Source organism: Antechinus flavipes, chromosome 2 (assembly GCF_016432865.1).
Source record: "Antechinus flavipes isolate AdamAnt ecotype Samford, QLD, Australia chromosome 2, AdamAnt_v2, whole genome shotgun sequence".
In the NCBI taxonomy this organism is placed as follows: Eukaryota; Metazoa; Chordata; class Mammalia; order Dasyuromorphia; family Dasyuridae; genus Antechinus; species Antechinus flavipes.
In genome coordinates, this window is record NC_067399.1 from 553,106,262 (window position 1) to 553,132,477 (window position 26,216).

At 33.5% G+C, this 26,216-nt stretch overlaps 1 protein-coding gene across 1 annotated transcript in view; it reads left to right on the plus strand.

Annotated features, from left to right (window-relative positions):
• The window catches only part of ADAMTS17 (ADAM metallopeptidase with thrombospondin type 1 motif 17), a 507,844-nt gene that overhangs the window by 463,049 nt on the left and 18,579 nt on the right, over nucleotides 1–26,216 (plus strand). Inside the window, exons 19-20 of the mRNA XM_051980996.1 lie at nucleotides 6,298–6,502; nucleotides 18,940–19,092. Of these exons, the coding sequence (XP_051836956.1) occupies nucleotides 6,298–6,502; nucleotides 18,940–19,092 (358 nt within the window). The remainder of the gene's footprint in view (nucleotides 1–6,297; nucleotides 6,503–18,939; nucleotides 19,093–26,216) is intronic.

Here is a 26,216-nt window from a genome sequence, read left to right on the forward strand (position 1 = left end):
GTAGAAACAAGATTCATCAACTGGTTAGAAAGCAAGGCCAATGATTACATAGATGGGTAACCAGAAGAATGGTGGTAGGAATTTCAAAGAGGGCTGGGGGTGAGAGTAAAAATTGCAAATTGAGTTTGAGATACCCCTGGGAAATCCAATTAGAAATGTTCATTAGGCAGTTTGTGACAAATAACTAGAGCTCTAGAAAAAAGGCTTAGAATGGATGTATATATATATATGAGTGTATATATATGTACACACACACACACACACACACACACATGTCATTAAATAGATGTGACAAGTAAACACACACACATATTTTCTTAGCTTTCAACCTAACAGTGCAGTCTAAAAGCAATAGGATATTAAGCTTAATTTTGATTATTGTCTGAAATCTATAATGGATTATAAAAGTACTTTTATTAAAAAGGAAGTATTTAAGGACTATCATGGTGTTGTCAAGAATAAGTCATGTCAGATTAACTTCAAAAGAAAAAAAAAAGGAACCAAAGTATACCTCATAATGTCAAAAGGATAAGGGGAAGCAATGTCAGGTCAACCTGCTATGAAAGATCTATAAAGGACATGAGCAAGAGTTGCACAGAACAAGATAAGCATGACTTACTTTCTAACAATACAAATAACTATAGGAAAACTTGTACTATTAATAAAGAAAGAGCATGAGCTTCATTTCAGTCCTTATACAAATTATACTCATAATTTAAGCTGGTTTAAGACCATCAATGGACTTCTTACAAGACTGTAAATGAATTATCTTCATGAACACAATTATTTAGGTAAAAGAACTACTCAATCACAGGAAAAGTCATTTTATTCATTCATTTATCTTGGAGCAATAAGATCTCTCCCAAGCTGAAACTTGTGTTTCACTATCAGGAATAGTAGCTATTGTTTGTTTTGGTTTGCATTTGATTCTTGTTTTCACCCCAGACTTATGATGTCTTTAGTACAGGGAGTGTTCGGATGAGGAAGCTCCCTCCATCAGTATAGATTGGACACTGTAATGAACTCTACAATTTTAAGAGTTTCTTTGGAGCACAGTGGGATAAGTGACTGATCCCCAGTTTGTGATAAAGGCAAGATTTGAACTCAGAGTAACTATTCCTGACTAGAATACCAGCTTTCTATCCAACATTCCATGCTCCCTCTTACATCTTAACAAGATCCAAAATAAAATATATCATGAATGGGCAATATAGTATGTGTTCTTTCTTCTAGACTTGCCAACAGTGTTGTCCTTCATTTCAGCAGTAAGCTTTTACAGTACACCTCCTTGTACTCCCTTCAAGAAGTATCAGCCCCCCCAAAACTGAAAAACATCCATCTGAGCCCACCTTTTATTTTCCTACATCATCCCTTTGACTTTAAAGAACTGTGGCTCCAATTCAACTTTTCTGCCTTTTTCTCTTCTTGTGTTTTTCTAGCACAGTGTCTGACACATAGGTAGCTCTATATAAATATCAGCCATTATTATTATTACTCTCACATTCTTACTACCAGCTACCCAATTATGTATTGAAACTACAAATTAACGCAGGGTCTAAGAAAAATCCCTTCAGTTCAATTAAATATTTATGAAATACTTTATGTCCAAAGGTGAAAAACAACAGACATTTTAATCTTAATTTAACTTGTAGAATACATTGTGATTTTTTGTTTTTATATTACCTAGCTTTTTCTCTCCTTCTAAGATGTATCTCTTTAACATTTCTAAAAGAAAGAGAAAAAAATCTACAAAATTGATTAATGTGGGGGGAGATTAGATATATGAATTTTATTTTGTATTATACATTATATCAAGATTATATTCTATATCCATTAAACTCTGCAAAGGAACATGAGGTAGTATTTTTTCATGTCTTTTTCAGAACCAAGTTTGTTTATGGTTTCCCTGATTTTGCTTACTTATCCTACATCAATTTATGTAAATCTCTCCACATTTGTTTATGTTCATCAGCATACTATTATTCCATTACATCCAAGTATCACAATTCATTTAACCATTCCCCAATTAAGGGATGTTTTTTTTTTTTTTTGCTACCAATTTTTTGCTCTTACTGAAAGATGGTGCAATATTTTTGGTATATATAGATCATTTCTCTTTGTCAATGGCCCTTCTACTCTCTGGGTGAAAGGATATGGACATTTTAGTCATTTTACTAATTTAATTTTAATGAAAATATTAAGTAACTTAAGGTGTTGGAAATACCTGCTAGCACATAGATTTTGTTACATCATACACTTATCACCTTAGGAGACACAGGTTCCAATATTGCCTTTCATATTTACTAGCTGTCTGAAAGTGAATAAGTCATTGAACCTTGGTTTTCTCATCTATAAAATGTTCACTAGCTTACATCACAAGTACATAAAGTATCTAGTAAAGCATTTTAACATATGAATAATTGCTGTTATTTAAATGATCTCCCTCATAAATTCCACTGAAGAGATCCATTCTACCAAAAGGACAGATGGTATAGACTCATACAAACCCACTATTACAGCCCTTCATATAATTAGTGAGACTAGAATACACTAACTGCAGGAAATACCTTGACAGATATTGCTCAAATTTAACTTATACAAAAAATGTTCATCTCATTATTGGCCAGAATTTTATCTGGCTGCTTAGTATATTTTTGCATTGTCTTCATAGTCCACATGTAGAAGTGGTTATCAAGGCAAAGTACCAATAGCTATGGCTATTTCCTAGGGCAAAATGCAAATAGTGACTGCCAGATACCAATACTATAGTATTGAACTGATAGCAATGAAATATACTTATAAAGCCAGAGTGACAACATATGGGTAAAATGCTTGACAATATATGAAAATTAATCTAGTACTATTTGTTAAATGTGTGTGGCTATTGTGAAGCAATTGCAGAGGTTAAAACAATCTCAAAAAAAAAAAAAAAGACTTGTTTTTCTGGAGTTCAAAGAGAGGAATGCAGAAATAGTTCCTATTCATAGTTCCAGTAGGTTATATTAGAGCAGAATTGGCAGAGATTAGCCCAGTTAGTGAGCACAGCCATAAATAGGTTTAACATATATCTACAAATGTTTTTGGCTACGTCCTATTTCTTTATGAGGTTATGGGCAGCAAAGATGGGGGAAATTATAAAGGATTTAAAGTTCCTTTACTGGAAGTCAGGAAGCAGTGATGGGAGGATTATTTTCCATCATGTCATACGATGTAAAACCCCTCCTCACAAGAATAAAGGTACTACACTTTATAACTGTGAAATGACAGTAATAATAATTATTAATAATCATGATGAGGATGATAACCTGATACCTGAAAGTCCAAAGATTTTTTTTTTCTCGGAATGTACTAAGTGCTGGCTATGGAAAATAAAACTATCTCAAGGTAAATGAATTTAACTCCTAAAAATTTTAAATTGTTTTTGTAGATGAAACTATAACATGTAGAGCCCATGAAATTAAAATTTGGTTTTCCAGTATCCCATTTTATATGTATCCTTTAGCCAAGAATCTATTGTTTAATGCTTGGGACAAATTTGTTATTATAACAGATTACAAAATACCAACTTTCTGGTTCTCCTAATTTATAGTTTAAGTAGAAATAAATTTCTCTTACTATTCACCTTCCTGAATGCTGTCTTTTGTATTCAAAGTTCTAGTCAATTAAACTCACATTTTTAAAATTTGTCTCAATAGCCTGAAATTATGTGCAAAGTCCAACCAGATTAAATTTAATAGTTATAAATATAAGGTCTTGTCATATAGATTCAAAAAGTCAATTGTACAAATACAAACTAGAGAGGATACATCTTGACCACAAGTCACGTAGAAAAAATAGACCTGTAGATATTTTAGTTAACCACAAAATTGTAAATGTCTGGTAATAGCTGTTAAACAAAATATAATGTTAGACTATATTATGGAAGAATATCTGCAGTATTAAGGTAGGTTAATAGTGTTCCACTACATGCTCTGTACTGATCAGATCATAGATATAACACTGTTGTACACTATTCTATGTATCAAAATTTAAGAGGAACTTTGCAATTATGTCATGTAAGAAACAACTGATATTATTTCTGCTAAAAAATAATAAAGTATTGGATTTAGCACTGAAATACATTTCTTCTGCAATGTAAAATTTTAGTGCTTTTCAAAAAATTTCCTGAATTTGAAAATTATGGAAAATGACTTTCTACAAATATGTATTTACAAAACTTAATATGTTCTGGAAACTCTAAGGTGATAAACTTCACCTTTCAATTATCTTTCAGGGTCTCAATTCCATATGATCTCAATTAGGCAAATCATATCACTCCTTTGGAAAGGCATCAGTTTCCTTATTTGTAAAATGAAGGAATTGGACTAGACAACTTCTACAATTACTCACAACTCTAAAATTCTACAATTCCAAGTACTATTCTCCCCCTTTTTTCAATTTTTGTTTCAAGAAACATTCTTCCTTTCACTTCTTGGCTATTCTAAGAACTTTGTTTATTGCTTTAACAGCTCCAACCCCTCAAGGTCTCCTGATACTATATAATGCTGTCTTACTGTTTCCCTTTCAATGTCTTCCTTATTAACCTGTATTAGATCCTTTCTGTTTTTCTGTATCCTCCACTGTTGGTCACCATGCTGTTTTTATCTACATCCAAAATGTTTTGCTTTGTACAATTTAAGCACAAGTAAGCACTTATCATCCTTTGACTTCTTCAAAAGTTTTCATTTACTCAGTGCTTCATTTTTTTGGCAAGGAATAGTCCTAGGCATAGTTTTCCATTTTCCACAAGTGGATTAGACTTTATGTAATTTAAAGTAATTTGAAATATAAATATCTGGAGGGCTTAGTGGACTGCAAGCGCAATATAAGATATGATAGCCAAAAAAAACTAATGCTCTAGAGAGCTGTATTAAGAGAGGCAAAAAGTACAGAATAAGGGGATTAATAATTCTGATGTACTCTATCAAGAATATATCTAGAGTGCTGGGTACCATTTTTTTTAAAGGAAGGACATTGATAAGTTGAAGAGCATTCTGAGAAGGATCACCAGACAGATGAAGAACCTTGACACTATACCTCCCAAGATTCAGTTGAAGATACTTAAATGTTTAGCCTAGAGAAAAGACCTTTTTTAAATCTACTAGGGTGGGGAGGAACATAATGATTTCTGGCAATGAAATTATTAATTTCATAGTGATCAAATATTTTAAGGATTATAACATGGAAGTGGTATTAGACATTTCTATTTGGAAGAGGACCAAACAAGGAATATGGAGAGAAATTGCAGAGTGGTAGTTATAAACTTGCTGACATTTAGAGCTATCTAAGAGAAAACTGAATTTCTTGGACTCCCAAGTCTTCACATAAAGAGATAATCACTTTTTCGGTATATTGTGAAAATTATCCATCTGTGGGAATGAATTTGACTAAAAGGCCTCTGTGATCCCTTCTGATTCCGATTTTTGGGATCTGCATTCAAAGGAACTGTGAGCAATACTGAAGAATAGAGAACAAAAGGGAAAGCATCTAATGGCTATTTGAGGGCTGTCACATGAAGCAGAGAGTACATTTATTAATGTACTGAATCAAAGGAAAGACAATGTGGCATCCTCAAAGCTAGGAAGTCCTAGGTTCAAATTCTCCCTGTGATACCTACTGACTGTATGCCTATGATCAAGTTATTTGAAAATAACAGCCTATATTTTTGATAGAGGAAAAATCCTCATGTGTGCATTCCCTAAATTAATCAAATGGTAAGTTCATTTCTTATCCCAATTGATCTAAGACAGAAATAGAAGAAAATTATAGGAGATAAAACTTCTATCCAAAAAGATACATCCAAAAAGAAAATGGGCCACCTTGCAAACTGGAGGAGCTCCCCATCATTAGAAATATCCAAGCAAGTGATGATCTGTCAAGAAATTATGACAAGGATTCCTGTATTAGTCAGGAGCTCTGGACTAGATGGCCTATAAGGTCATTTGTAGATCTACAAAGGGATTAAATTCAGGGTATTTGCCTCACTAAGTTGCTTATTCCTAGTTCACCTCTTCAACTTCCATCTCTCCAGGTCTCCCAGAAGTTATGAGATCATGCCAAAATTTTGTTCAAGGAAATATTAGGAAAGGGGGCAAATTCATAAAATTTTAAAGACCTGATCAATTCAACCTCACAAAGGACTGTGTCTAGTCAATCTGCATTTACTATATCCATTTCCCCATGCTACTTTCAATAATGTATGAAAGGACCCCAGAGCAAACTTTGTAATCCATAATCTTTTTCTTTTTCTCTGTACAGGTGGATGACAGGACACTGGAGTCCCTGCTCAGCAACCTGTGAGAAGGGTATTCAGCACCGGGAGGTGACTTGTGTTTATCAGTTGCAGAACGGTACCTATGTTAACACCCGTGATCTTTACTGCCTCAGCCACAAACCAACAACAGTTCAAAGTTGTGAGGGCCGTGACTGCCTTTCTATCTGGGAGGCATCAGAGTGGTCAAAGGTAGGTATTTGATACCTTTAATTAAAGTGACAAACCTAACTAGTTTTGTCTGGTAAGCACAATATCCTGATTGAATTAAAAATTGGGCAATATAAGATGACAGGAAAAGATAATGATAAATGTTGGAGAGGATGTGGGAAAACTGGGATATTAATACATAGTTGGTGGAGTTGTGAACTGATCCAACCATTCTGGGGAACAATTTTAGAACTATGTCCAAAGGACTATCAAATTGTGCATACCCTTTGATCTGGCAGTCTGGGTCTGATCCTAAAGAGATCATAAAAAAGGGGAAAGGACCCATATGTGCAAAAATGTTTGTAGCAGCCCTTTTTTGTGGTGGCAAGGTACTAGAAACTGAGTGGATGCCCAACAGTTGGAGAATAGCTGAATATGTTATGGTATATGAATATTATGGATATAATTGTTCCATGAAAAAACATCATCAGGATGATTCCAAAAAAACCTGGAGAGATTTATGTGATCTGAAGCTAAGTGAATTGAGCAGAACCAGGAAATCAATGTACACAGCAATAACAAGATTATGTGATCATCAGCTGTGATGGATCTCTTTTCATCAATGAGATAATTCGGGCCAATTCCAATAGACTTGTGATGGAGAGAGCAATCTACACTCAGAGAGAGGACTGTGGGAACTGAATGTGGATCACAACATAGCATTTTCACCTCTTTTGTTGTCGTTTGCTTCTTTTTTTCCTGCCTTACTTTTTTTTTCCTTTTTGATCTCATTTTTCTTATGTAGCATGATAAATGTGAAAATATGTTTAGAAGAACTACACATGTTTAACATATTGGATTACTTGCTGTCTGGGATAAGAGAAAGGGAGGGGAAAAAATTTTAACATAAGGTTTTGCAAGGATGAATGTTGAAAACTATCTTTGCATATATTTTGAAAATAAAAAGCTCTTATTATTGGGTAATAGATCTGAACAGAGTGGAATCTCAGCTATTTAGCATTCTAGTCATTATCCAAAATATAAATCTCATCACCCTCTATTATCTTTTGTTCTTTACATCTCAGGCATGTTATTGTTGATCAGTCATTTCAATTGTGTCCAATTCTTGGTGACTTTAGGGTTTTCTTGGCAAAGATCCTGAAATGATTTTGCCATTTCCTTTTCCAGCTCCTTTAATGGAAAAGGAAACTAAGACAAACAAAATTTAGTTACTTACCCAGGATCACACAACTAGCACATATCTAAGATCTGATTTGAACTCAGGTCTTTCCCAACTCCAGGCCTGGCACTCTATCCGCCATGCCACCTCATTGCCCCTGTATCATACATAGAATTAACAAATTAGAGATTTTCAAGATTGAATAATTACTCCTTTGTCATTGGAAGAGGATCTTTAACTCTATAGACAATTTTTATAGACTTGTTTCTAATACAGACTAAAAATAAAAGGTTTTAGAAATAAGCAATTATGTAAATAAAGAATTTCAGGCAAGTCCTAAATGCTGAAAATGTCTTATGTCACTTCAACTTAAAATTTCCTCAGATTTCATCCTTCTTGATGATAATTTAAAATCTAACATCACTCTCTATCAAAGTAAAAAATATTCTGTATTGTTATTACTTTCTAAAGATTACAAAGCACTTCATTATTGACAATTCTATAAGTTTTTCAATATTTCTATGGCATAGGTAAGGGATATCTCTCATTCTTGTGGTACAGAACACATGAAAGATATTATCAGTTGCTAAAGATGATTGGTAACCAATCCAAGAATATTATCTAATTCTAATAGAGAGGAGTTACCTCAAGAAAGAAATTCAAGAACCTAAAATTATATATCAAGTACCTTCTAGGAACTTAATAAATGTAAACAGAATGTTAAGGATCTGTCCAATAATATTAAAAGAAACATCTTTATTATTTCAAATCTACTTAATTCTTCATTCTTCTCTTTCTTTATCATTACTGCTCTCAAGAGTTTAATACTTGAAATAATCTGGGGCCCATGGTGCTTGCTGTCATGTTATTATACAGTAATTATATTCTGTGTTATGCTACATATTGTTTATTATCTCCTCCAATGATTAGCATCATGCCTGAGAAATATTAAGTGTTTAATAAATGGTTGTTGCATGATTACAAAGGAAATAACCTGGAAATTTATATGTTGGAGGTTTAGTCCAGTTTCTAGTATGTTGGGCAAATTATATTGCTCTCTTTGAGGCTAAGTCTTCCCATCTATAAAATGAGAGTATTGAAATGAACTAAAAACTCTTGACCTGGTGGGGGAAAGGGGCCTATGGACTTGAATTTTAATATAAATGCTTTCTGTTGTGAACTTAAGATATTTTGTTTTAGACATTTAAAGACATTATTGTAAGAGATTTCATCAGTTTGCTGAATTAATGACACAAAAAAAGTTAAGAAACTCTGAAGAAGTATTCTTAAGGTCCTTGTAGCTCAAACATTTGAGATTCCTTTTGAACTGCAAAGAGGTTTGATCCTTTAAGAGAGTTGATATTTGATTCCTGTTTTCCTTATGTATAAAAACTCTTGTAGAAAATCACTCTGAGAAAATTGGTTTAGAAGATTTTTCTTATGTCCTATGGCACTATTTTTATATTGCAGAAAGTTGATGTTAGGAAGGTCAGCTTCTCGATGTGTAAGTCAGAACTACAAATTGTATGGGCTATTAAAAAAAAAAAAGTTATGGAAAGAGATCAATTAAGTCTTAAGTTTAAACCCTGAATACTGATTCTGGAAATACCATTTTATTAGTGGTTATATTTTATTCAAAAGCCACACTTTACATTAATGATTTTGATTTTTTGGCTACAAAACAAAAAAATAGTTGAATAAAGTGCAAACTCTATTCCTCCATCAAAAGTACTTCTTTTTTTCAAAAAAGCTAAATCCAAGACAGTCTTCAGTGTGGAAAATATTTTTAAAGTTCCTTTTTTTTTTGCCAAACAGTTGGAATTATTTTGGATAAAAAAAAAGTACTCAGCCCATTTTTAATGAACGAAAGGACAGAAAAGAATTTGCAAAAGGTGACCCTTTTCTGATTATTCAGTAGATGAGTTTGAGACGAAAGCAAAACTTTTTCAATGTGCAAAATTCTTACTCTATTGCCATGAATATATCCCCTTTTAAGTTGAAAGTAACTCATCATGGTATTTTAAGAAGAAGAATAAAGTAAAACATTTGTTTGGTTCTGCAAATTCAACATCTACCTAGATATTCTGAAATATAAGCTATGCTATCATCAGCTAAATAGTAGCACCTTAATTGTCTGTGGTTCACATATAATCTACTCATGCTTTTTTTTTTTTTAACTGAATCTAATTGCTCATAAAAAAGCTAAAAACATAAAAAAATGCATAAAGAATGCAACATTTGGAAAATATTCACAATTACGGTTGTGTAATTATTTAGGTACAACTTGGTGCGTCTCACTAATGTTTATTTCACTCATGCTCTAATCCTGGTTTGTTTGGAATGCTTTTTTTCCAATTCCCCCTTAACTTCTGATCAAAAAACAGATTTTTACTTCACAAGATATACAAAATCTTTTTTGCAGCCAGTGGCTTTAACTCTCTCCTATTTGACTATAAGGGTTGTTTTCTTTAATAGATATAAGCTGATACTTAGTTTTCTTTCTACTTAACTTCCCTAATCTTTCTTTATCTAAACCCATACAAGAAATAAACAAAGAAAAAAGAGACAATAATTCCTCTCTAGTGCCCTATTCATAGTATATAAGAAAACAGAGGGAAAATAGTCATAGTGTTTTTCTTTATAAAGAACCTGAGTGATGGCCTATCAGAGGAAGTCTTCTGAGTGCCTCTTTATGGTATTTTTACTTAATAAATGCTCATGGTTACACAGCACTTTAAAAGTTCACAAAGCTCTTTCCTCATAGCCCAGGAGGGGTGATTATGCAAGTACCTTCATTTCACAGCTGAAAAACTGTTCACAATCACACAGCCCATAAATGTCAGAGTAGGGATTTATTGAATATAGCTTGGTCTAAGATTCCCCTCCCTGCCCATACTTTTTGATTATACCTTCTTTCACTAAGTCTAGGGAGAACTAGTAATTTTCATTCTGTGGTCTTTTTAACACCGGCACACACACCAAATCAAACACATACCTAATGTCAGATACAGAGTTTGGCTTTACAAGATTCTTAGCTTATTGCAGAAAATGTGCTGGAATCAGAATGAGTCATCTTTAATCAACACGGTAAGCTCCTATCACATCAATCTGCTTCTCCCTGTGTCTTAACTATTCTCAAACTATTTTTCATCTTCACCAATACCTCTAATTCCTCGGTATTCTCCCAGTACATTACCTTTCTCTGGATTCTTTATCTTCACCCTGTACTTAACCAGTTTAAGTCTACACTGTCCTCTACTCTCAAAACACTTCCCCCCTCCTTATATACTCAGTGTTTTCATCTTCCAAACCAGAACCCTGGATCACTCCCACCATCCAGCAGCTCTGCTCCTATTTACCAGCTGCTGAATAGAACCGGAGGATGTCATATCATTGAACTGATAGGATCTTCTATAAATTTATATTAGCTAATCTCAGCTGGGCCCTCACCAAGGCAAGGCAATTTCTTTTTACTACTCCCTAATCAGTTCTCTCTCACTCACTATAAAAGTTGTTCCAAATCTCTTCTCAAGCCTTTCAATTCATTCTTTCCCCCACTCAGCTGAGAACAAAGACTTTCTTTAGGCCATTCATTATGAGTTCATTTTCTCCTCCTTCTCTACATCTCAAAGCCACCTTATAGCATCACCATTTTCCCTTCTTTTCAATTTCTGATGGAGAGGAGGCATTTTTCCTTGTGGTGGCCAAGTTCCCTGCTTGATCCTATCCTCTCCCATCTTCGCTTGAAGGCTTCCTCCACAATGATCTCGTCTCTCTAATAATCATTCAATCTTTATGTATGTGATCATTTCTATATAGATAACTCTGATATATTGAAATCTTATAGATAAGATGTAGATTCTTAATATTTTTCCTGAGTAATAGTGTAACCCCTAACTACTTATTAAACCTGTAGGTATCTCAAATTCACCATGTCCAAATTAAAACTTATCTTTCTCCTTGAACCAGCCTTAGACCAAACTTCCCTATTTTTATTTCTGTTCTTTGCACATCTACCTCTCTTAACATTCAGGTTTGTTTTTATTATTATTATTATTTTATAGTTTCTACTCTCTTTTCCTCACATATGCAGTCAGTTGCTAAGTCTTGTCATTTTTACATCCATGGCAGCTCCCAGTGGCCACCACCATAATCCAGGTCTTCATTATCTCTTGAACTATAACAGCCTCTTAATTCATCTCCTTGCCTCATGACTCACCCCATTCTAATTCATCTTTCTTACAGCTGCCCTAAGTAAAGATCTGTTCATGTCCCTCCCTATTTAATGAATTCTAAAGAAATCCCAGTGCTCTTAAGAATGAAATATAAATACCTTTGTTTCGCTTTTAAAGCCATGCTAACCCAACTGCCCCTTATAATAGTGCTCCCCTTTCTGTGTTCTATTGTTGAGCTGCAGTCTTTACACATGTTCTAAATGGCATCTCCTGCCTCTGTCCTTTCAGTGGGTCTTAGTTATACCTCAAATTTATCCCTAATCTCCTCCATGCTTCTTAAAATTTCTTTTTTCCTTCAAAACTCTCTTTAAAGGACATCCACAAACTCTTTATCCCTCTCACTGCTTGTGTCTTACCCAACAAAACAATGTATTCACACAATTTGAAGAAGACAGGCTTATAGATATTGTTTCCGTAGCCCCACCTAATAGAATATAAACCCCTTAAAAGAAAACAACTGTTTCACTTTCATTTTGTAGCCCATCAACTATCTCAGATATATGGCATATAAATGCCCATTGATTAATTTAGTCAGAAAAAACAAGTATCTTTCAAAACAGAGGCAGAAGATGATTTCATAAGAAAATAAAATTAAAAAAAAAAGTCTCAAGTCTGCAGGTAAAACTTTTATTACCAAAAAATTCCTATTTCCTATGGAATTGTTCTGTATAGCTAGAGCCTACCTTCCAACTAAATGTTTTAGTAAATACAGAAGTCTTATAGATTTTTCTTTTTTTCTCAATTACATCAAAAATTTTGATCATTTTTGTTAAATTTTGAGTTCCAAATCCTCTCCCTCCCTCTCACTTTGAAAAGGCAAGTAATTTAACATGAATGCTATATGTGTAGTCATAAAACATTTCCATATTTAATCTTGTTGCAAAAGAAAACAGAACAAAAGTAAATTAAAAACAAAATTTTAAAAAGAGGTACACTTTGTCCTGCAATCAGACTTTATCAGTTCCTTCTCTGGAGGTAGATAGCATTTTTCATAGGTTCTTTAAAATTTTGTATCATTGTATTGCTGAGAATAGCTAAATCATTCATAATTGAGCATCCTTACAATATTGCTGTTACTGTGTACAATGTTCTCCTCATTTCACATTGCATCAGTTCATATAAGTCTTCCTACATTCTTTGGAAAGCCTCCTGCTTGTGATTTCTTATACCACAATAGTATTTATCATAATCAGATGCTATAACTTCTTCAGTCATTCCCTCATTGATGGGTATCCCCTAAATTTCCAATGCTTTGCCACCACAAAAAGAGCTGCTATAAATAATTTTGTACATATAGTTCCTGTTTTCTTTCCCATCAATCTTTGAGATATGAATCCGGTGATGATATTGCTGGTTTGATGGATATGCACAGTTCTATGGTGCTTAAGCATGGTTCCAATTTGCTCTCCAGAATGGTCGGATTAGTTTACAACAGTGGCTCTATTGGTTTTGTTTGTACAGAATCTTTTTAATATAGGAAAACTATAAATTGAATCAAAGTTACTCATTTTACATCCAATATTGCTATCTCTTGTTAGGTCATACACTTTTACTTTATCCTTAGATGTGATAGGTAAAAATTTCCATGCTTTTCCAATTTGCTTAAATCACCTTTTGTGCCTAATCATGTATCCATGATTTTGATCTCATCTTGGTATACAGTATGATTTGGTCTAAGTTTCTGCCAAATTGTTTTCCAGTTTTCCCAGAAATTTTTGTCAAATAGTGAGTTCTTACTAAAAAAGGTTGAGTCTTTGGGTTTATCAAACACTAGATTATTTAAGTCATTTATTACTGTGTCTTATGTATCTAATCTATTCCACTGATTCATCTATCACACTATTTCTTAGCCAGTATTGTTTTGATGATTACAGCTTTGTGATATTGTTCGAATTCTGGTATTGCTAGGCTACGTTCCTACACATTTTTTTTTAATTCCCTTGAGATTTTTGAATTTTTGTTTTTCCAGATGAATTTTGTTATTATTTTTTCTAGCTCTATAAAACAAAATTTGGGTAGTTTGATAGGTATGGCAATGAATATTTAAATTAATTTAGTTAGAATTGTCATTATAATCCTGCATTTCTGGTATAAAGCCCACCTATTCAAAGTGTATATTCTTTGTGATATATTGCTATATAATAGCCTTATTAGTATCTTATTTAAAATTTTTGCATTATTATGCATTGGAGAAATTGGCCTATAGTTTTCTTCTTTGTTTTTGCTCTTCCTGGTTCAGGTATCCACAACTTATTGGTGTTGTAAAAGTTATATGGCAGGACTTCTTTGTCATTTTTCCCAAATAATTTATATAGTATTGGAATTAATTCTTCCTTAAATTTGGGAGTATTCATTGTAAATCCATCTGGTCTGAGAGGTTTTCCATAGGGCTTTCATTTATGGCTTATTCAATTTCTTTTTCTAAGATAGAGCAACTTAAGTAACCTATTTCCTCTTCTATTAATCCCAGCAATTTATATTTTTGTAAATATTCATCCATTTCACTTAGATCATCAATTTTACTGATTTAGCAAAATAACTTTTAATAATTGCTTTAATTTCCTCTTCACTCGAAGTGCATGCAACCTTTTTATTTTTCATATGGATATTTCTTCTTTAAATCAAATTAACCCATGATTTATATATTTTATTGGGGTTTTCCCCCCATAAAACTAGATCCTAGTTTTATTGACTACTTCAATAATTTTCTTAATTTTGAATTTTATTAATCTCTCCTTTGAGTTTCAGGATTTCCATTTTATTGTTTAAGTAGGAACTTTAAATTTTTTTATTTGCCTAATTCATTGATCTGGTCTCTCTCCCTTTTTAATTGATATACTCATTAAGAGAAATAAAATTTCTCCTAAGTACTGCTTTGACTACATCTGATGAATTTTGATTTGTTGTCTTATTCTCTTTAATGAAATTATTGATTGTTTTTATGATTTGCTCTTCAGCCTACTCATTGTTTAGGAATCTATTAGTTTACAATCAATTTTTAATCTATGCTTTTATGGCCCTTTATTGAAAGTAATTTTAATGCATTATAGTCTGAAAGGGATTCATTTAATAGTTCTTTTTTTGCCTTTGTAAGGTTTTTAATGGTCTAATATATAGTTAATTTTTGTAAGATGTCATGTACAACTCAAGAAAAAGTTATACTCTTTTCTATTCTAGACCAATTTACTCCAGAGTTCTGTCATATCTAACTTTTTAAAAATTCTATTCATGGTTTTATTTACTTTTTTATTGTATGGTTAAATTTATCTTCTGAGAGGGAAAAGTATACTTTCACTAGTATAGTTTTATTGTCTATTTCCTTCTGTAATTCAGTTAACTCTTCCTTTAAGAATGTGTATCCTTTGTCATTTGGTGTCTATACAGTTAGTATTGACATTACTTCATTGTCTATGATATCTTTTAGCAAGATGTAGTTTCCTTCCTTATCTCTTTTAATTAAGTCCATTTTTACTTTTATTTTTTTTCTGAGATCATGATTGCTATGAGTTTTTTTTTTTCCATTTCTTACCTTAGATATAGTACAATAGATTCTGCTCCAACCTATTATTTTTAACTGTGTGTCTCTCTTTTTCAAGTGTATTTCTTATAAACAACATATTTTTGAATTTTTAAAAATCCATTCTGCTATCCACTTCTGTTTTATGGGTGAGTTTAGCCTATTCAGATTAATAGCTTTGATTACTATATTTTCCCTCCATTTTATTTTTTCCTGATTTATTCTTCTCTCTCTTACTCTTTCCTTCCTCAAAAGTCTTTCACTTCTGACCACTGCCTTCTATATCAGTACCTTCCTCTTATCAGTATGGCCTCCTCATATCACTTTCCTCTTCTTTTTCTTTATAAATATAGATTTCTATACCCAAATGAGTGTGTGTTACTCCATCTAAGTTGGGTAATGCTCTGTCTGTGGAGAGGGAACTGTTTCCAAGCTTCAGGTTTTTCATTCAGTTATTTTCAGAACTATTTCAGGGGTCTATAAGTTTTCTGTGCTTCCAAGGCAGTATGATCTACAAAGAGGTGTGTTCATTGCTCCCCTGGTCTGTGCTCTGGACCTTTACCCATGTAGGGATCTTGCTCCTCTTAGTCACAGATGCTAGCACTGCTCTTGATCTTGTAGGTCCTATAGGTGCTGGTTTTTTTGTTAGAAATGAAATCTGGCTCCCTGTTCCCCTGTGAGCAGACACAAGCACTAGATCCATACGCCAAAGAAAAGGGTCCTGAACCCAGTGACTCTTTCTGACTAGTTGTCTGTAGCCCTTACCATTTGTGGGCTGGAAAATCTCAACGCTGCTGCTGCATCCATCTCCAAGGGCTCTTGCTGGCATTATACTCCCCAATATTATTTGAGGAGGTAACTTAAAGTTGTTTGGAGAGGTATATGGGAGAATTCAGCTGAATTCCTGTTTCTAATCCATCATTTTGACCCCACCCCCTATATAGATGTTTTTCAACATAGTTCAGGGAAATTAATATTAGAGTTCCCAATACTTTTGAGTAAGTTGATCAAGAATAGAAAAATGTAAGAAAATTCAGTGTTAGTTCCATCCTGAACTAATATAGCACATAAAAATCTTTCGCGTTACCTGATAGAATTTTGGGTAGTATGAAAGTATAAAATTCCACCCAAATGCTCTGAGATTTGCTAAGATATGTTATAAAAGCCTACATAAAAGAATCTAGCCTTGTGACCCATGAAGGGAATCTGGTCCATCATATCCAGGAGTTATATGTTTCTCTCAATTACAGAGGCATGACTTCCTTAAGGAGGTCACCATAATCATCAACACACAGCAAATCAAATGGAAATCTTCCCAGTTTTGCTAGACCATGTTTCCTGTTAGGTATTTAAAAGCATCTCTGTTTGCTTGCCAACTCATAAACACTTGTCAGTCATGTTCTTAACAAGGTTACCAGGTCAGAACTGTCTGGGTACTATTTTTAAGGTAGTTAAACAAGCAAGCAGAGTCTTGTCCAACTAATATATCATATCTCATCCTAGTATCATTCTTGTCTCTCCCCACCCCCACTGTAATGGAGTGCTTTCTGACAGCAGGCTCAAAGACATCATAGCATATCTTCACTTTTTATTCAGTATTACTCTGTCAGTTTTTCTTTTGCTATTTTCTGTCTAGAACTTGACACGAGAAGTGTTAAATCTCATAACCTGATAATTTATGGTTCATTCAAATTTCACTCCAACTTCATCTCTTTGTTAAGAAACACCCCTATAAACCATGAGTGAACAATATATTAAAGAGAAAAAGTTTATCCTGGAACTTCATTGTAATGCTGTCTTTGGGATTCATGTTAAAACCACCACCCAGCAGTGATAATTTTGTTATTTCAATGACTAATTTATAAAAAGTCCAAGATGAGCCCACTTTATGCTGGATTCCATCTTATTGAAAATAGTTTTATAACACTGAGTCATGTGACCTCTCTTCGGCTTCTATCAACTCTTTAGAAATCATCTGGGACCGAAAAAATATATCTGGTGCTGAGCTGTTGGTATTCTCTAAAATGGTATATTTTCTCAAGGGATTCTAGCTTAGAATTCCTAAAGTACTGTGTCTTTGCTGAGGTAACATGATTAGGAAACTTATCAAGAGAATATAGACAAGTAGTCTTCCAAATATAAAATTGCAGTTTTCAAAGTAGAGGGGATAGTTATAAATCTGAAAAATCAGATCATATGAGAGATGTAAAAGCATGCAGAAAAATATCTGCTGAAAAAATAAGTGAGGAACAGTTAAGGAAATAGGGAACTTTTTACCCAGAAAAGAGAAAAACTTAGTAGAAGCATAAAGATCTTTCATATGGATGAGGGCTTTCACATACTACTCTAGAGAGTAAAACTATAATCACTGATTAGAGGTGACAGTGGGTCAGATTTATTCAATATAAAGAACTTCAGCACAATTATTCACCAATGTAATGAGGCTGCCTTACTAATTGATGAATTCTTTACTATCAGTATTCAAATAGACGTTGGATAGCCATCTACCAAAAAGATTTCATTTGAGTTTTGGAAGGTTTCTTCCAATTCTAAGATTCTACAACCTAGTATTATTTCAAGCATCACTTAATCACTTCAGTTTCATCAGAGAAATAGTTTAATTTTTCTGATCTCAATTCTGCTTTAATAGGATAGATCCCAACTTAGCTAAATTGATAAGTGAAATAATAATTAACTAGTGCCTATAGCTCTCCTAATGTTTCTTATTTATCTGACATATTGATTACCTTTAAACATGGTAATTACATAAGATAAAATTAATGAAGTCCTACAAAGTGGGTATAAAAATAGATTAGATGATTCCTAGCAATTCCTTTCAGTCCTAAGACAATATATCTCTAGGATTCTGGACTAATTTATATGCTGTGTTTCTTTCTAGTACCTGGTGCCTGCCTGAGCCATTTCATTGTTAATTCTTATACCAAGAAATAAAAGAAAGAAGAGTTCAAATCAATCATTTTTTCTGCCCATTACTAACAACAAAGAGTTGCAAATTTGAAAAACAAAGAGTAAAGGAGATTTAGAATTATCTTAAATTCTCAAATATTCAGATTCTGCATGTCTCCTCAGCTTAAGTCTTCATGGAAAGGGGAAAAAATAAAGATTCAGCTAATTTATAAACAAACCTTTTCTCACTCATTAGATATAACCTCTTCTTTCAATAGGGCTTTTTTCAAATTACCCTGGCATGGATTCTGTCAATATAAAGTAATTATTAAATAAAAATTAAAAAAAAAATAGGGCTTTTCTCCAGGGTATCAAGCATCACAACTGAATAGTTTGAATTGAATCTGTTTTCATTTTTTTCTAGTAAAATTTCTGAGCTGAGTAAATCAGGAAATAAATGCTAAAGAGAAAGGATAATGTATAGACTATAAAATATATCCCTTATAATAAATATGTATTTTTATATATAATATATAAATATATTTTACAGTCTATCCTTGAACAACTGAGAGTTGACTGTACCAGGTTATTGCAGAGAGAACTTGGGTGGTAATGGTGATATCCAAATGGTATTTTGCAGTGTTCTGCTGACTGCGGAATAGGAACACAAAGGAGAACAGTGACGTGCACCAACTCTCAAGGGAAATGCGATCGAACCACAAGGCCAAAAGCAGAGGAAGAATGTGAAGATTACACAGGCTGCTATGAATGGAAAACAGGGGACTGGTCTAAGGTAACAGAAACTGTGTTTGCAATCCAATCCCTCTCCAGCCACATGAGGGAATTGGAGGTCAAGAACTCAGCTTATTTAATGGGTCCCTAATTCCATGAAGCAATTCCATCAACCCAGTAAAATGCATTTCTTTCCAAACTTAGCACCTGCTCTTGACCCTACCACGGCTATAGTGCGTTCCTGCCTCTCCCACAGAGCTCTGTCTAACAACATCATGTGAGTCGCCCTAGAAGAATTTCACTGCTTTATGTGAATTAGAAAGGAAACTTAATACAACCCAAAACATGAAGCTGGATATTTGAGAATGCCAATTTGGCTATCCCATGTACAATACCGGCTGAAAGCCATGATATATACAGAGGTGGGCTTAAATTTCTAAGCCATCACAAGAGGCTAATAAATGTGTGTGAAAATTGGCTGAGTTAGACATGTAAGGAAATCTGTAGGACATGAATCAAACCTATTCGCTGCTTAGAACACTATAGGTCAATGCCAAGAAAATGGAGAGAGGGAAGGGAGTAATTGAAGTTGTGATGATGAGAGTAGAGTTATGAGGAGGGAAGAAATGCTATTAGAAAACAGGAGAGATATAACCCTTTCTCCTTCCAAGACAGAACAGTCCTAAGCCTCTGTGGGAAAGAAGGTATTTCATCATCTTTGTTATCAGAAATGACATTAATTCGTAGCAAAAAATCTGGAGGAAAGCATGCACAGGCTATAAGAACAGCCCAGTGTAGTGGTTAGTTTTACCAAAATCAGAAGTCACAGAATGAGAATGGATTTGTTTAGTTGCTGCCAGCATGCCAACAGTACCATCCTTTGTTACAAGAAAGGGAGGGTAAAAAGTGCTTTGTGTGTTGAAAAGAATGCAGTAAGAAAAAAAAAAAAGGGGGTTGTCTCAGTTAAGATAAAATCTTTTCTGAATTTCTTAAGATTGCTCAGTTTAGTAACTGTGTTCATAATTTCACAAGATTAGGCCTATTTAATTATTTTTATTTCAGCCCTTGTCAAAATCTAAATGCCCAAAGCACATTGACATCTTTTATTTAAATTTCATTCAACATAAAAAGATTTCCATTTTTCTGCTTGTTTTGTTCATCCTTATTAAAATGTAGCTTTTATTTAACACTGCACTAATTAAACAAAATTCATATCTATAGCAATTCATTCATTGATTATTGCAGCCATAATTCTGAGCAAAATAATCCTAACTCATTGGAAAATAAATATGAACAAAAAAATTTTTAGTTAAAACCTATTTATGATTTAAATCAAATTTAGCATGTAATTACAAAAATAATTTTAATTTTAATATTTATAATAGTTAAGATTTTACATATTACTTGAGAATAAAAACTTCATTCTTAGGTCTCTCTCAAGAAAAATATATTTTATAAACAACAGACATTCTTACCATGTAACAGGCAAAGTGGCATAAAAGAAACACTGAGCTACCTAGAAGAAAATGGCTCTGGTCCTGATCCTACTACTTGCTCCTTGTACAACTTCAGACAATTCTCTAAGCTGCATTTTGCTCATCTATAAAAAAGTTTAATGAATAATAACTTTTGCCCCCTCACAAGATTTATATTCTAATAGGGAAAGGGGAAGATATACAAATTAGAATAGAATAAATAGATCACATAACAGAAATTATAACTGGAAGGAGCCTTAGAGATGATGTCTTAAATCCCTCATTTACAAAATGAGAAAACTGAGACTCAAAATGGGGGAAAAAAAGTTTTCCCAATATGGCTCCACAGTCATTTAGTAGCAGAGCCAAAACTAAAATCCAAATCCTCTAAATACAAACCAGTGTTTTTTTGTTTTTTTTCCCCCATTATACCACATGTCAGTGTAATAAGCTAAAATGAAGGAGAAATAATTTCCAGCTGATGGAATCAGAATTGTCTATTTCAGTGGCAAACAAAATATCAGCTGGTAGAGCTGTATATGAAAATACAAGTATTATTATCACTCTAAATCAAACTGGTTATATGACCCTGGGAACATCCTTTAACCATGTTCATCTCAGTTTCCTCATCTGTAAAATGAGCTAGAGAAGAAAATAGTAAATCACTTCAGAATCCCCCCCCCCAAGAAAACAAAACAAAAAGAGTCACAAATAGTCAGACAGGACTGAAAAAAAATGACTGAAAATTCATACTATATAACCTTTTACACTGTTGATTTTGTAATGGCAGAAAAGACTAACATTTATCAGGAATATTGTTATCCAAATTTGTTGAACCTTATCAGTCGAGTGGGACCAATCTATAAACAAAAGTGAAATGGCTTCCTTGTACCCAAGGATCTCACCACATACTCCCAACCAACCTGACACGGACCCATAATATGACTTTGCCAAACTCGGCTAAAATTATCATTGTTACTGATTGCAATATAGTTAAAATAGGCATTTTCATCACCCATTCAGAGTTTAATTAGTAAAATATAATTTGTGATTATCTTTCCTTAGCTAGCAAAATGTTTCTAAAGCTGGTGATACTGATGTAAGAAAATGCATTAGGAGACGCCCACATGAAGTATGTATATATTTATTTAGAGCCAAGAATTTATATCATAGAATTTTTTAAAGAAATGGTCATTACATGACTGCACTTCCCAGAGATATGGCCAAAACAAACCTAATGGGTGAAATAACGTCTTTTAGAATCTTACTATTTTCCAAGTATGAATTTTAATAGAACAGCATGTACTAATTGGGCATAAAAAAGAAAAGCCAATTTACCTGTTATACTTGTTCAATGCTGAATATTTCCCAATAGGATTCTAAGTTGACCAATAAGGAGCTTGCTCACCATAGAATACATACATAGTTGTGGAATACGTCAAATATATGTAAATGAGAAAAGTTGATGGCCAGCTAATGACATAAGCCCAAGTCTGACTTTAGCTTCCTCTGCTTTGGTGGTAGTAGACATGGAAAGAAATCATAGTGTCATCATGTCTGGCCAACATCCTCTGCTACTACAACCTCCTACAGCCAGGTCAGCAGTCATGAGGACCAAAGGTTACCCTAAGTTCCCACGTGGACAAGAGAGAAGAGCATTGAAAAAATGAAAAGAATGTCAAAATCAAGATTACACAAAGATTGTTGCAAAAAAAAAAAAAAACAAACAAATCTGAATTGTCAGGTGTATTGATAATGTAATAGAATAAGCAGTAGTTATAAATGAATTCGATTTGTATGTATATACATAAATGTTAAATATATTATATATAAGTTTTATGTGTATATATATGCATATATTAACATCTATAGATAGATAGATGAAATAAAAAGCCTGATTCTACTCAAAGCAAATACATATGTGGAATATAAGTAGTTATAAATTAATAGCAGCCACATCAATTAAATTTCTTGCATCAATAGACTACCACCATTTCCTTTTTAAAAAGCTATGGATCCCTGAACATTAAAAGACTTTAATCAAATCTATAAGCATTGATTAAGCATATGCTGTGTCCAGATTCTGTGCTAAGTACTAGGAATACAAAGAAAGGCAATAAAGCCCTTGCCTTCGAGGAGCTTACATAATAATTGGGAAAGCAAAGCAGCTGATCATCTCACTCATATATCTCTTAGTGACTATCAGAATCCCAGAAACAGCCTCGTACTAGAAAATGCTTTGCTGGAGTATTTCATTATAGATTGTAATGATGTATTTAAAAAATAACCACCAGTAAATGTAAAGTATGCAAATGTCATTTGTGTTATTATTACTCATTCAAATGGCATTTATTAAGAGCCTTCTATGCTGAGAGACATACCAATAACAGTGAATCTGCATCTTATAATAAAAATTAGAAATTGATGACTTCTAAAATTTAAGAGATCTGTTATGTGCCCAAGCACTTAACTTAGTACGTATCCCTTCTTTTGTATTTCCCTGATTATTTTTGCTGTCCAGTTATTGTAAAATTCAAATATATTACAGGCTCTGAAACTCACTCTCCCAATCCACATTCACATTGGTAGGTTAAAACCACAAAGAGTGGCAGGTTAATTCTCTTGTGATAGAATTAGGTGAGGTGATAGAATTAAGTTTGAAAGCATCAATCAGTGTGCTCCTCATTTGATTATCAATTGATATCAATTAGCTAGCCAGATCATTAGCTTTGAGAAATGGCATTTATTAAATTAATATAATACAAACAGTTGATACAAAACAACCCTACCTCCAAAAGAGGTGTGTACTTCCACAAATACACACAGAGTACAGGAGAAAATGGTATCAAACTTATATACAGCCCTTGTGGCAAAAAATGTAATTCACAGGTCCTGGAATTTTCCCTTTTGTGGGAGGGACCCTAATATAGTTTTCCTTAAACTTTTTCCTAAAGCTGCCTTTCTTTGGCTCCCAAGGGAACCACAACTCCAAGGACATCGTTTAGGACATCCACGGGAAGTCCAAAATCATCCAATCTTTCAAAGTTCATGAGATTATGTTATTCTCAAGGGGTTTGTTGGGCATGGGAGGTGGTCAGAAGTTCTCTCTTCACCTCCTCCTCCACCCACAAATAATTCCTTTTCAGGGGTTTGGCTGGAACTGTTTCCACCACTAGGTTGGCCAAATGTTGGAATGCTCTAGTTCTGAACTGAATTGTTATTTTATGTCAAACCCACAAGACATAATTGAGTATTGTCAGCCAATATCAATATACTTTCTGCATAGCATCACTTCATTTCATCCAATAATTTTCACTCTTAAAATGATTACAGACTTTTTTCACCTGTAGTTTTAATAACTGAGTAGTAGATTCTGTGATAGATGGTATTCCTGATTAAGGTCGTTACTTTAAGTGAGATGATAATATTGAGTCAATGAATTCTTCATTTGCACACAAATCTTGGCTAATTATTGATATTGAAAGACAATACTCCTAGTGTCCAAAGGAGCCCCCTTTGCTTCCAAATAACCCAACAATTTAACTTCTGAAGTAATGATTCCAAATCCTTTCTATTTAGTTACATTTAAAGTTCGTCCAAGTTTGGGAAATATCATTACCAGGTAGAATTTCCATCAGGCAGCAGTTCCAATAGGTGTGATGACTTGATGACTTGATAACCCCATGACCCTGGCAGGGAACAAAACTGAGAATATTGATGCCATAATCATATGATCCAAAGCATCATACACCCAATTTAATCTATTTGCTTTCATTTGTTATCTTTTACTTTTCTGTTGTTCTCCATATCTTCCATTCTTTAGGATTCATAATCTTCAGGGCAGTCATGATCCCTTGGGGGACTATTATTTCTTATTTCAGTGCTAGGTTTTATGTCAGAAAATCCCATAAGCTACTGAATTAATTTGTTCTTTATTTTCAAATGATAAGAGAGGAAATAACTGTTCAGTTTCTTTAGGTAGTTTTAATCTTATATCTTCTATTTCTGTGATGCTGCCAACTGTCTCAGAGCATATTTTTATTCTAAACTCAAAAACACCAAATAAAAAGAACATTTGTATACACATAAGATAATAGAAAAAGAAGATTGTACATGAAACTTTAGGTATATTTCCTACAGCTTGCTTTTAAAAAAAATTCAGCTTATAACTTTCATAACTATCTTATTTATATTTCTTTCTGGCCTTCATTTGGTTCTCTCTTTGAATTTTAACAAATGCCTTAGTGATTCCTCTTTTCATTCTTTTTTTTTGCTACTCTATTTCTAGTTTATGAGCAGCTGAATGGTAATGCAGATGGAATGCCAGATACAAAGGAAGGAAGACTTATTTTCCTGAGTTCAAATTTGGCCTCAGACATTTATTAGCTGTATCATCCTGGGCAAGTCACTGTATCCTGATTGCCTCAGCTCCTCTTTTATATGACGAGCTGGAGAAGGAAATAACAAAACATGTCAAGATCCTTGCCAAGAAAATCCCAAATGGGATCACAAACAGTTGGATACAAATGAAATAACTACACAAAATTTTATATACACACACACACACATATATACGCATATACACACATATATATTCATATATTTAAGATGAAATAGAATCTCATTGGATAAGGCCTAAAGTTGTTGCATTTTCTAGCCTCTTTCGCATTTTAAGGTCCATTTTAATAGATTTTAAGCTACAGTGATGAGCTTGAAATCATGAGTTTAAGGCTGGAAGAGTCCTTAAGAACATCATTTTACAGCTGAGGAGACTGAGGCATATTGCGATTAATTGATTTGTCCAATATTCACCAAGCAAATTAGTGACGAAGCCAGAAGTTAGTGCGTTTCCATTATCTTTTGTGGGTAGACAATAAAGTGGAGTTGGGGAAAGAATGAGAAGGAAGGAAAATATAATTAAAGTTGGAGTCTGCTGAAGAACACAGAAAAGTGTGATCTAGGGCAAATGTAGAGGAACTAACCTTGGTAAGAAGAAGGACCAGGTCATTGTCAGAGTCTATGGGATGATATCAAGGGGTTTTTGAGATAAAGAGGATACAGAGGCTTATCATTCAGAAATAAACAGGATTTCTCACTTTCTCATCAGGATCCTAGTGATTTTATGGGCCTAGAAATTATTTATACCTTAGGGTAGCTATGTATAGCATATAGATTTTTTTAGTACCTGTATCAGATTATTATTGACATGTGAGTGACAGTCTTGCCCAGTGGTAAGGCAAAATGAACAAGTGTCTTTTTTAATCTTCCTAAGCCAAGCTTTTCCTGCCATAACCTCTCTGTTATTTATTTTTAATTTTTTTTCAATTAATAAGCAAATATTTTCTCTCCTATCCATTCCCCTAAGCCAAATGAACAACCACCAAGAAAATAAAGTAAAATAAAAACACAAAACTAAACTGCAATATACATATTCAAGCAAAGCAAACCTTCTCATTGATCATAACCAAAAATGTATTCCTCATTCTGCCTTTTGAGTCCATCACCTCCTTGACAACAATGGTTCCTTTGGAATTATGAACTCTCATTGAACTGATAAGAGTTCTAAAGCCTTTCAAAGCTGGTTTTCACTATAATATAGTATTTGGATTTTCTAACACACTCTATATCAGTTCATAGAGGTCTTTCCAGTTTCCCCTGAAACTGTCCCTTTTTGATTTTGCCATGTCTTTATGACAAATATTTTGTTAAA